The 12,399-nt window shown below is 56.5% G+C and overlaps 1 protein-coding gene across 4 annotated transcripts in view; it reads right to left on the bottom strand.

Annotated features, from left to right (window-relative positions):
- SEPTIN4 (septin 4) overlaps positions 1–12,399 on the bottom strand; it is a 62,118-nt gene that overhangs the window by 23,917 nt on the left and 25,802 nt on the right. For 3 of the 4 annotated variants that reach the window (XM_030536950.1, XM_030536953.1, XM_030536951.1), the window contains 5 exons: positions 7,901–8,035; positions 6,210–6,327; positions 4,384–4,485; positions 2,065–2,161; positions 1,467–1,629 (listed from right to left, as the gene is read on the bottom strand). In XM_030536950.1, coding sequence (XP_030392810.1) covers positions 1,467–1,629; positions 2,065–2,161; positions 4,384–4,485; positions 6,210–6,327; positions 7,901–8,035 — 615 coding nt within the window. The remainder of the gene's footprint in view (positions 1–1,466; positions 1,630–2,064; positions 2,162–4,383; positions 4,486–6,209; positions 6,328–7,900; positions 8,036–12,399) is intronic. The other variant, XM_030536952.1, reaches the window with a different exon arrangement.

The following is a 12,399-nucleotide window of genomic DNA, read 5'->3' as shown; positions in this document are numbered from 1 at the left end:
CAGCCACAGGAGTGGGTGCTTCAGGACCACCCTACCCCCGGGGCTCTGCTCTGCGCAGAGATGAATGTGACCCCTGTTTTTTCTGCACAGCACCTGTCATTGTGGTTTGGTGTGCAGGGAAGGGCGGCCTCACCCTGCAGCCCTGCTGCCTGCACTCTGGTATCATGCCACATTCCTTCCCCAGCAAGGGAACCAGCCCAGCCTTGGGCTAACCCCCAAAGGGGAGAGGCTGTCCAGGGTAGACGGTCTCCTCTAGCTCTCGTCCCTGACCTGCCTCTCCCAGGCCCATTCCGAGATGCAGGCACCATGGCTCTGCTCCCCTGGACTTCCCCGTGCAGAGGTCAGTGCAGAGGCTGACAGACGCTGTCGCTGCAGGCTGAAGACCCTGCTCATGACTCCCAAGGTTCTCAGCAGGGTGGGCACTTGTGCCTGGCTCTGTCCTACTGCTCCTGTGCCCGCTCCCCCCGTGCCCCCACAGACCCTGAGCCCGCTCCCTCCATTCAACCCCAGGCCCTGGGCCTGCTCCCCCCCATATTCCCCACAGGCCCTGTGTCTGCTCCCTCCATACCACCACAGGCCCTGTGCCCGTTTCCCCCTATGCCCCCACAGGTGCTAAGCCCGCTTCCCCCCATACCCCCACAGGCCCTGTGCCCGCTCCCTCCATTCACCCCCAGGCCCTGTGTCTGCTCCCTCCATACCACCACAGGCCCTGAGCCCGCTCCCCCCATACCCCCATAAGCCCTGTGCCTGCTCCCCCCATACTCCCCCAGGCCCTGTGCCCGCTCCCCCCATACCCCCACAAGCCCTGTGCCCGCTCCCCCCATACCCCCACAGGCCCTGTGCCCGCTCCCCCCATACCCCCACAGGCCCTGTGCCTGCTCCCCCCATATCCCCCACAGGCCGTGTCTGCTCCCTTCATACCCCCACAGGCCCTAAACTCGCTCCCCCCATACCCCCATAAGCCCTCTGCCTGCTCCCCCCATACTCCCCTAGGCCCTGTGCCCGTTTCCCCCTATGCCCCCACAGGTGCTAAGCCCGCTTCCCCCTATGCCCCCACAGGCCCCGTGCCCGCTCCCTCCGTACCCCTACAGGCCCTGAGCTCATGTCCCCCTATGCCCGCACAGGCCCTGTGACTATTCCCTCCATACCCCACAGGCCCTGTGCCCGCTCCCCCCTATGCCCCCACAGGCCCTGAGCCTGCTCCCCCCATACCCCCACAGGCCCTGAGCCCGCTCCCTCCATACCCCCACAGGCCCTGTGCCTGCTCCCCCCATACCCCCACAGGCCCTGTGCCTGCTCCCCCCATACCCCCACAGACCCTGTGCCCGTTCCCTCCATACCCCACAGGCCCTGAGCCCGCTCCCCCTATGCCCCCACAGACCCTGTGCCCGTTCCCTCCATACCTCACAGGCCCTGAGCCCGCTCCCCCCATGCCCCCACAGGCCCTGAGCCCGCTTCCCCCGTACTTGCGGTTTCTCTCCTTCACCACCATGCGGGTCATGCTTTGGATGCACTGTGCCCGGTAGTTCTCGTAGTGAGTCTCTCGTGTCACATCCTTGAGGTCCTGCATGTGGGTCTTCACCAGCATGGTGCGCAGCTTCACAAAGTCACAATGTGCTGGGTTCTCCACTGCAGGGGAGGGGCCTGGCTTAGACGGGCAGATTTCGGGGCCACCCGGCAGAGCAGGGCCTCCCCCAGGTGGGTGGGGGAGCTGAGGGCTGAGAGAACAAATGGCCCGGGACTGCAGAAAGGCAGAGCACTGCTTTGAATTGGCCTGGCTGCACAAAGGGATAATGAGGGCTAAACAGGGCCCTGCAGCAGGCCGGGGACCTCGCCCTGGCATCCCCCATCATATGGAGGCGGGGCAGCACCTTTGTGCCCCCGAGCACCTCCACTGAGATCGCTGGCCAGGGTCTGTCTGGTGTGAGTGCCACAGCCCTGCCTGCTGAGACCGGCAGCAGTCCCCATCCGTGAGCACCACTGCCCTGGGGGTGGGGGTGGGTGCAGGAACATGGAGGAGACATGGTCCCTGAGCCTCTGAGCTATAAGTCAAACCCGCCTTACCTTCCACAATGCCCCAGGGATACAGTCGCCCACGGACTCGCCTTCCTTTGGCCTCCACAACCATGTTGCTGCCGATCACAGCAAAAGGGATGCTCTCCTGGAACAGAGCCATGGGGTTATTCCTGGGCATGGCCTCCCCAAGCCCTGGTGCTCTGGGACCCCAGGGTCCATCTGCACGAGTGGGCACTGTCATTCCCCATGGGGGCAGACACACCCGCACCAGCTTGCTCATTACTCTGGTGTAGCTCTGGCTGCCCTGAGAACAATCCCATCGGAGCTCCTATGCAGGTACTCGGATGGCCTGTGCAGCTGCGGCGACGCTGCTATTTTTTGCACGTGACCCTGACCCAGCTAGCGTGGGTGAGTTCACCTGAGTGGAAGTTACACGGCCAGCTCCAGTGTAGACGCACCCTCTGTTTGCTCTGCAGTCCTGCTAATGCATTCACTGGGATTGCACTAGCCACCACCTAGCACAGAGTTGCCCAAACTACAACTGGAAGGACACACTGTGTCTGAGCCCTTGCTAAATCCAGCCCTTGGCATGGGAGTGCAAGTAGCTTTCCACTGTTGGTGCTCCTTCCCCTTGAGATCAGCACTCAGGGAAGGAGTGGGGCCAGTGGGAGAGAAAGTGGAGCAGTGAGAGAGGAGATGGGCTGGAAGAGAGAAGCCAGCTGCAAAGGGTCACACAGGGTTGGCAGTACCAAATATGTCCCGCTGAACAGGAGCCAGAGCACCTCAGAGCAAAGGCTGGAAAGGACCTGGAGAGCTGCTGCTGGCTAGCAGCGGAAGAGCCATGTAAACTGACAGTTCAACGGGAGCTGGAGCAGGGCCCGAGTCTGGCCAGACGCTGATCTAGCAGCCCAGCAACAGTGGACTCGTGACACATCACCGTTGTGTTCATCCTGTTGCAATTCCTACCAGCTGGGCTGGGAAACAGCATCTTACTGGCCCTCCTGGTCCTTTCTGCAAGCCCATCACTCAGAAGCTCACCTCCCACACTCTCAGTAGCCAGCAGAGATCACTGGCGGATCCCCTACTAGTCCAGAGAACCAACTGGATGGCTGCCCCTCCCTCTGCTCCATACAGCACAGTGTGATGCTGGGGTCCACCATCCGGGCCTGACGTGCCATGCTACAGGCTAGGGCAGCTCGGTACCTCGTGCTGGGCCACCAACCTGATTCTGTGCCCCCCGAGCTCAGAATGACAGCAACATGACAGTGACGCTGCTGGCTGGGCAGGGGGAGCCCAGGGCGGAGGCTGGGAGATGCCACTGCAGGCATCAGAGGGGTAGCCATGCATCTGACGAAGTGGGTATTCACCCATGAAAGCTCATGCTCCAATATGTCTTTTAGTCTATAAGGTGCCACAGGACTCTTTGTTGCCATTGCAGGAATGATCCTGCCCATGCTGGACTCAGTGGCAGGTTTGCTGTCGACGCCAGCGGGAGCGGGAGCAGGCCCAGGGTGCTTTACAGGCCACTCTGGCAAAGGAGCTGTGAACTCAGCTGACACGCTCAGCAGTTTCTGTCCAGCTCTCCTCACTGCCAGCAGCTGTCAGCAGCTAGTAACACCAAGTCCCTGTGACCACAGTCTATATTCTTTCCTTCAGGTTTCTTTTAAAAGAGTTATTGTCAAAGGCAGCTGTCACTCTGCTGGCTCTGTAACCTCCCTAACCTTCATTTACACCTGGGCACTGTCTCTCTCTGGTGCTTCCCCCCAGGGTTCTTCTAATGCTCACACTTTTGAAGACCTTGCTGCCTTTGTCCTTCGGTACATGTCCACTCATTCCTTTATCTGCCACTGGTCGCTCTCCCTCCAAAGCCCCGGCTGGTTCGAACACGGACTGGTCTGGTTGCTTCCTCCACACGTTGTATTTTCAGGGTGTCAGATCTCTGAGCAACCCCTCCTGCAGCCACACTGGCTGATTCGTGCTCCTTGCCTCTTTCCTTTTCAGAAGATCTAGCCTTTGGGGATCCCCCACCCTTCTCCCATGCCTGTGGATTTTAACCCTCCCTCCCACCCTCCCATTGCTCCTTACTCACTAGGTCAGGTGATTCCCCAGAACTGGCTAATGCCCTTATGGGGTCTGATTCCATTATCTCCTGTTCTTGGTCACAGCCTCCCTCCCAGTAAACAGATGAGCCAGGAAGGTTTCCCTTCTGGCTGGACTATAAAGCTGCCCTTCTCAGAGTGTAGAAGCCACTGGGCTGAGGCATGCCTGGCTGCATTTGTCACACAAGATATACCTGGGGCTTAGCAGGTGACTCTGACCCTGTTCCTTGAACTGCATTCAGAGGGACAGCTGCTCTCATCTGCTCACCTTCAATGCCTGATCCTGCAGCTTGAAATCCTCATCTTCATCGGAGTCACACTCGGGGAACTGGTAGATCCGGATTCCGTAACGTTCGATTTCTTCTCGAATCTGAACAAAGAAACAAGCCCGCTGACTGACGGCTCTGGCGCTCAGCCCTGTCTTACGGCACCCTCATTTTAAGGGCATCCCAGGAGAGAGGGGACTACGTTCTGCTCACCTACATGCCAACTACTGTCTGTTCTTCCATCTCACACTGAACAGTAGAATCCAGACACCAGTGCTTCATTTCCTATGGTTTCCAAACAGGCCAGGTCCCCGACATGGTACATGGGCCACTTTCTCCCCAGGGCCAGTTCTGACCATTGTCTTGTGCCCCAGGGACCCTCTGGCACACAGGGTGTGGCAGCTGCACTCTTTGCACCCTGACCTGTACCTCTCTCCCTCTTCTCACCAATCCTCAGACTCCGTGAGGCCACAGGGACCAGCTCTTGTCTCTTACATCCTACATTTCAAAGGGGTTGCACCCTGCTGTCCCTTCCCTTAGTATCCTGTAGGACTCTGCAGCTCCCTCTTTGTCCTGTCCTCTCCCAGTCCTGGGATACTGAGGGGGGCACTCAGGTAATCTGAGAGGAACCCTATAGAAATGCCTGTTTAAAACAGGCCTTGGCAACAGTGCCAGGGGCGTAGCCAGGTTTTCAGTGTAGGGGGAGCAAACATAAAAAAGATGCCCCCTTAACTCCTCCTCTGGCCATGCCCTTCCTTGGCCCCTCCTCTTGCCATGCCCCTCTTGGCTCCTCCTCTGGCCACACCTCCTTGGCTCCTCCCATTTCCCCCCCCAGACTAACCCCGGGGCTGGCTCAGGACTCCTGTGGGCTTCCCGGGGGTGCGGATACCTCCCCGTCCCCAGGAGAGTCTCTCCCGCTCGGCCCCACCCATGGGGTCTCATCCCCCTCACCCCAGGCTACAGCTCCTGCACCGCGCCAGGGCCCCCCATCCAGACAGCACAGCCTGTGCCCCTATCCTGCGGGCCCAACCTGGGGAGCCCCTCGCCCAGACCCCCAGTGCAAGGCACCGGACCCCCGCCGTCCGTCCTGCGCCGCTGCTTGTCCCCGGCCTGCTCCTGGTGCTCGGTGCGCTCCACGCAGGGCTTGCCAGCCAGGCGGCCTTAAAGGAGCAGGGGCCCGTTCGCCTCCCCCGCCCACCGCATTAGCAAGGGGAGGGGAGCGCTTGGCTGCTGACCCCTGAGCCGCCGCCGCAGAAGGTGGCTGCGGCGATGTTGGGGCCACTCTGAGCGTGGGGCACGATGGCCGAGGAGCCGGCCTCCTCACTCCTCTGGCCGTGCCTGCTGCCCCCCCCATGGCTCCTCCGGCCGTGCTGCCGCCAGCACCGGCCCAACAGGCACCGCTTCCGCCCCTGCCGCCCCCCCCACCCCATGGCTCCTTCAGCCGGGCTGGCGCTGCTTTTTGAAAAACATGCTAAGTGGAAGCGGCTGCTTCCCCTGAACCCCGCTAGCTACGCTGGATGGAATACCCTGAGGTGCAGCAGCACCCAGGCAGTGATGGTGGAGGCTGGGGTGTAGACAGGCTCATTGTACCAGGCCAGGGCCAGACGTGTGAAGGACACACTGACTGAGTCCCAGGAAAAACACAACTGCTCCCCTGGCTGTCAATGGTTAACGGAACTGGTGGGGAATTGTGGCTCCCATTTTCCCAGTACAGATGCATTGCCAGAGTGAAAGACCCTAGTGTCAGCCGGGGCGGGGGCGAGAGGAGCAGTCCATTACTTGGGCTGGGGGGAGGGAGGAATTCAGAGGCAGCCGGGCCTCCTCTCACCTTGCTTTTCTTGCGCTCCACCTCTGAGGGCGTCAGGGTGTCAGCTTTTGCCAGGATGGGCACAATGTTCACCCGCTGATGGAGAGCTCTCATGAATTCCACATCCAGGGGACGAAGGCTGCAAACAGAGAGCGGAGTTAGCCCTGTAAATTGGGGCTGGATGGTCTCGTAGCTACAGGACTCTGGCAGTGCGAGCATCCGCGAAGCATTGCCCTGGCAGTGCCAGCTGGGGACTCCACAGTGTGAGCTTCCCCAGAGTAGTGCCCTGGCAGTGCCGAGCCAGGACTCCAGCAGAGCACGCATCCCCCTGGCAGTGCCAGTTGGAGACTCCACACTGTGAGCTTCCCCAGAGCAGTACCCAGCCAGGACTCCAGCAGAGCGTGCATCCCCCGGGAGTGCCAGCTGGAGACTCCATAGTGTGAGCTTCCCCTGAGCAGTGCCCTGGCAGTGCCAAGACAGGACTCTGGCAGTGCAAGCATCCACCAAGCATTGCCCTGGCAGTGCCAGCTGGGGACTCCACAGTGTAAGCTTCCCCAGAGCAGTGCCCAGCCAGGACTCCAGCAGAGCGTGCATCCCCCTGGCAGTGCCAGCTGGGGACTCCACAGTGTAGGCTTCCCCAGAGCAGTGCCCTGGCAGTGCCCAGATAGGACTCCAGCAGAGCACACATCCCCCTGGCAGTGCCAACTGGAGACTCCACACTGTGAGCTTCCCCAGAGCAGTGCCCTGGCAGTGCCAAGACAGGACTCTGGCAGTGCGAGCATCTGCCAGACATTGCCCTGGCAGTGCCAGCTGGGGACTCCACAGTGTAAGTTTCCCCAGAGCAGTGCCCTGGCAGTGCCCAGCCAGGACTCCAGCAGAGCGTGCATCCCCCTGGCAGTGCCAGCTGGGGACTCCACAGTGTGAGCTTCCCCAGAGCAGTGCCCTGGCAGTGCCCAGCCAGGACTCCAGCAGAGCGTGCATCCCCCTGGCAGTGCCAGCTGGGGACTCCACAGTGTGAGCTTCCCCAGAGCAGTGCCCTGGCAGTGCCCAGATAGGACTCCAGCAGAGCACACATCCCCCTGGCAGTGCCAACTGGAGACTCCACAGTGTGAGCTTCCCCAGAGCAGTCCCCTGGCAGTGCCAAGACAGGCCTCTGGCAGTGCGAGCATCTGCCAGACATTGCCCTGGCAGTGCCAGCTGGGGACTCCACAGTGTAAGTTTCCCCAGAGCAGTGCCCTGGCAGTGCCCAGCCAGGACTCCAGCAGAGCGTGCATCCCCCTGGCAGTGCCAGCTGGGGACTCCACAGTGTGAGCTTCCCCAGAGCAGTGCCCTGGCAGTGCCCAGCCAGGACTCCAGCAGAGCGTGCATCCCCCTGGCAGTGCCAGCTGCGGACTCCACAGTGTGAGCTTCCCCAGAGCAGTGCCCTGGCAGTGCCCAGCCAGGACTCCGGCAGTGTGAGCATCATGCAGTCATTGCCTCCCCACTGCCTGCTGAGCCCCCTGCAATGCAAGCGTTCCCACAGCAGCCCTCAGTCAAGACTCCTGCAGCAGAGCTGTCAGCGCATCACAGTGTGGGCCCACCCAGGGCCAGCACCCATTGACTGAGCAGCAAGTCCAGCTCACTAGCAGCTGTGTCTCGGACTTGTGGGTAAGGTGGTTTTGAGCATTCTCAGGGAAGGAGGGAGGGATCGGCTGTGGCTGGATTTCCCATACCCATGTCCAAAGGGTGAGATGAAGTAGAGGCAGCAGTGCACGCGGTTGTCCTGGATGTTCTTCCGGTTCAGGCCACTCTCATCCCGGAAATATTGCTCAAATTGCTGATCTATGTAATCAGCCACAGGTTTCCAGCTGGGAAGAGAGGGGACAGGGTGGAGAGAGCCAAGTGAGCCCAGTTCCCGGTGCGCCAGCCAGCACGTTAAAAGAACTCCCTGCACTAGGAAGTGTAAGACCATCAGCTCGGAATTAGCCTGCTTCCATTGTCCTGCGGGAGCTGCTGCGCCTCTCCAGCCGGGAGCCAGATGTGAGAAGCTACGAGCTTCACTAGGCTGAAACACAGGGATGGCTGCACCAGAACCCAGGCTGTCATAAACAGATAGCTAAGGGTTAATGTCTCTTTCACCTGAAACACCTGACCAGAGAACCAATCAGGAAACCGGATTTTTTCAACTTTGGGTGGAGGGAAGTTTGTGTAAGAGGTCTTTTGTCTGTCTGCCTGTTTCCTCTGAGCTTTGGAGAAGTAGTTCTATTTTCTAGTCTTCTGTTTCTAAGTGTAAGGACAAAGAGATCAGATAGTAAGTTCTATGGTTTCTTTTCTTTGGTATTTGCATGAATATCAGTGCTGGGTGCTTTGATTTGTATTCTTTTTGAATAAGGCTGTTTATTCAATATTCTTTTAAGCAATTGACCCTGTGTTGTATCATCTTAATACAGAGAGAACATTTGTATTTTTTCTTTCTTTTTTATATAAAGTTTTCTTTTAAGACCTGTTGGAGTTTTTCTTTACTTCAGGGAAATTAAGTCTGTACTCACCAGGGAATTGGTGGGAGGAAGAAATCAGGGGAAAGCTGTGTGTTGGATTGCTAGCCTGATTTTGCATTTCCTCTGGGTGAAGAGGAAAGTGCTTTTGTTCCAGGATTGGGAACGGAGAGGGGGACTCACTCTGCGTAGTTTCACAGAGCTTGTGTCTGTGTATCTCTCCAGGAGCACCTGGAGGGGGGAAGGGAATCAGGATTATTTCCCTTTGTTGTGAGACTCAAGGGATTTGGGTCTTGTGGTCCCCAGGGAAAGTTTTTCAGGGGGACCAGAGTGCCCCAAAACACTCTAATTTTTTGGGTGGTGGCAGCAGTACCAGGTCCAAGCTGGTAACTAAGCTTGGAGGTTTTCATGCTAACCCCCAAATTTTGGACGCTAAGGTCCAGAATCTGGGAATAAGGTTATAACATGGTGGCAGCGGTGGGATATAGACAGAATCCAGAAGCCAGTAGGAATATTATATTTTTCTTTGCTAAGGGCTTTTTAGCAGAGAGAAACAGTTTGGTTTTAAAAGGGAACCAGAGAGAATTTTTTTTTCTGCTCTCTCTAGCAGTTTGTGGTTTGCATATTAAGCGAGAAGACTGTTAAGGGTCTTTTGTCATGCAATAGCCCTCCCATTAGGTGGCAAGTACCAGCACTTATATGCATGCAAATTAAGTGGTTTTTCTGGTTTCCTTTAATTGAACATTAGCTAGAGAGAGAAAAGGAAAAAAGCACTGTTGCTAGGCAGACTTCAGGAGGCAACAGAGAGCCTGCAGTTCAGAAGATAAACACCGGAGGGCACCCCAACACAAGAAAACAGGAACCATGACTTCTAAGGCAAGGATTGACGCCGAAGAACAAATCAAAGACGCTGAACACAGGCGACAGATGGAGATGAAAGAAAAGGAAGAAAGCCTCAAACTGGCAGCCTTCCAAAGAGAACAGGCAGCCCAAGAGGCAGCACACAAAAGAAAACTAGAAGAAGAAGAGGTGGCCCACCGCCGAGAAATGGAAAAACAACAAAAAGAACTGGAAAAACAACAAAAAGAGAATGAAGAGAAGGAAAAACAGAGAAAACATGAACTGGAGATGGCAAAAGCTGGGCTCCATGTGCCAGCCAACCCTAACAACCCGGCGCCAATTATTGCTCCACAGCACAGGAAATTTCCCACCTACAAGGCAGGTGATGACACCGAGGCCTTCTTGGAAAATTTTGAAAGAGCCTGTCTTGGGTACAGCATCCCCGAAGACCAGTACATGGTAGAATTAAGGCCACACCTCAGTGGACCTTTAGCAGAGGTGGCAGCTGAAATGCCCAAGCCGCAAATGAATGACTATAAACTTTTTCAAACCAAGGCCAGATACAGGATGGGGATAACCCCAGATCATGCCCGTCGGCGCTTCAGAACCCAAAAATGGAAACCAGAGGTGTCATTTCCCAAACACGCCTACTACATTGCAAAAAACTATGAGGCCTGGTTAACAGGAAACAACATTCAAACCTTGGAAGAAGTGAACCTCCTCATACAAATGGAGCAGTTCTTGGATGGTGTTCCTGAAGACATCACACGGTACATACAAGATAGAAATCCCAAAACTATCGCTGAGGCGGGGGAGATTGGAGCCAAATGGATGGAACTGGCAGAAAGCAAAAAAGCTACTGTCAAGGGGAACTATTACCCCAGGGGGCACACAGACCATAAACCCTACAACCGAGGACAGCCAAAGACCCTACATACCACCCAAGTAAAGCCACAGATACCCTACTCTTCAACCTCACCAGTCTCCAGTAACTCACCTCGGCCCAGTGACCCATCAGATGGAAGATGCTTTAAGTGTAATGAACTGGGACATATCAAGGCCAACTGTCCCAAGAACACCATGCGAGTGCAATTCATTACACCACCATCACACCAAAGATCCCCAGGCCCGGATGCCTCTCAAATACCCTTGGAGCGAAGGGAAAATTTGAGAGTGGGCGGAAAGAAGGTTACTGCGTGGAGAGACACGGGGGCACAAGTGTCAGCTATCCACCAATCCTTCGTTGACCCCAAATTCATCAACCCAAAGGCCAAAGTTACAATTTACCCCTTCATGTCACAAGCTGTAGACTTGCCTACAGCTCAACTGCCTGTCCAGTACAAAGGCTGGTCAGGAATGTGGACTTTTGCAGTCTATGACAATTATCCTATCCCCATGCTACTGGGGGAAGACTTGGCCAACCAGGTGAGGCGGGCCAAGAGAGTGGGAATGGTTACCCGTAGCCAAACCAGGCAAGCTTCCAGACCCATTCCTGTTCCTGAGCCGTCCACAGAAGCCCCGTCTGTGTTACCAGAGACCCAGACAGAGGCAGTGGACCCGGATTCCATGCCTACCACTGAAACAGCCACAGCATCTCCAGTCCCAGGCCCGGAACTGGAACAGCAACCAGCACCAGCAAGTGCAACCACATCTTCAAACTCAACGCCAGAGGGCGCCAGCAAGCCAGAACTGGCAGAAGCAAAAGACAGCCATACCCAAAAGGCTCAGCCAGAGCCTGAAATACCCTCAGGTGCACCAGCGGAGAGCGGTTCACCAGCAACGGAAACAACCCCATCACCTACATTGCTTCCAGAGGGACCAAGCCCAAGTCCACAGTCTGAGGAAAAACTGGTGACCCCAGCCTCAAGGGAACAGTTCCAGGCTGAGCAGGAAGCAGATGACAGCCTTCAGAAAGCGTGGGCGGCGGCACGGAGCACCCCACCGCCTCTCAGCTCTTCAAATCGATCCCGGTTTGTTATAGACCAAGGACTTTTATACAAGGAAATTCTTTCTGGTGGACACCGGGAAGAATGGCAGCCGCAAAAACAGTTGGTGGTCCCAACTAAGTACCGGGAGAAGCTCTTAAGCTTAGCCCATGATCATCCCAGTGGCCATGCTGGGGTGAACCGAACCAAGGACCGGTTGGGGAAGTCCTTCCACTGGGAGGGGATGGGCAAGGATGTTGCCAAGTATGTCCGGTCTTGTGAGGTATGCCAAAGAGTAGGTAAGCCTCAAGACCAGGTCAAGGCCCCTCTCCAGCCACTCCCCATAATTGAGGTCCCATTTCAGCGAGTAGCTGTGGATATTCTGGGCCCTTTCCCAAAAAAGACGCCCAGAGGAAAGCAGTATGTACTGACTTTAGTGGACTTTGCTACCCGATGGCCAGAAGCAGTAGCTCTAGGCAACACCAGGGCTAACACTGTATGCCTGGCCCTAACAGACATCTTTGCCAGGGTAGGTTGGCCCTCCGACATCCTTACAGATTCAGGGTCTAATTTCCTGGCAGGGACCATGGAAAAACTGTGGGAAACTCATGGGGTGAATCACTTGGTTGCCACCCCGTACCACCATCAAACCAATGGCCTGGTGGAAAGGTTCAATGGAACTTTGGGGGCCATGATAAGAAAATTCATCAACGAATTCTCCAATAATTGGGACCTAGTGTTGCAGCAGTTGCTGTTTGCCTACAGGGCTGTACCACATCCCAGTTTAGGGTTTTCACCATTTGAACTTGTGTATGGTCACGAGGTTAAGGGGCCATTACAGTTGGTGAAGCAGCAATGGGAGGGGTTTACGCCTTCTCCAGGAACTAACATTCTGGACTTTGTAAGCAACCTACAAAGCACCCTCCGACACTCTTTAGCCCTTGCTAGAGAGAACCTAAAGGATGCTCAAGA

Source organism: Gopherus evgoodei, chromosome 17, assembly GCF_007399415.2.
Source record: "Gopherus evgoodei ecotype Sinaloan lineage chromosome 17, rGopEvg1_v1.p, whole genome shotgun sequence".
In the NCBI taxonomy this organism is placed as follows: domain Eukaryota; kingdom Metazoa; phylum Chordata; order Testudines; family Testudinidae; genus Gopherus; species Gopherus evgoodei.
This window is presented reverse-complemented; position numbering and strand designations above follow the sequence as displayed.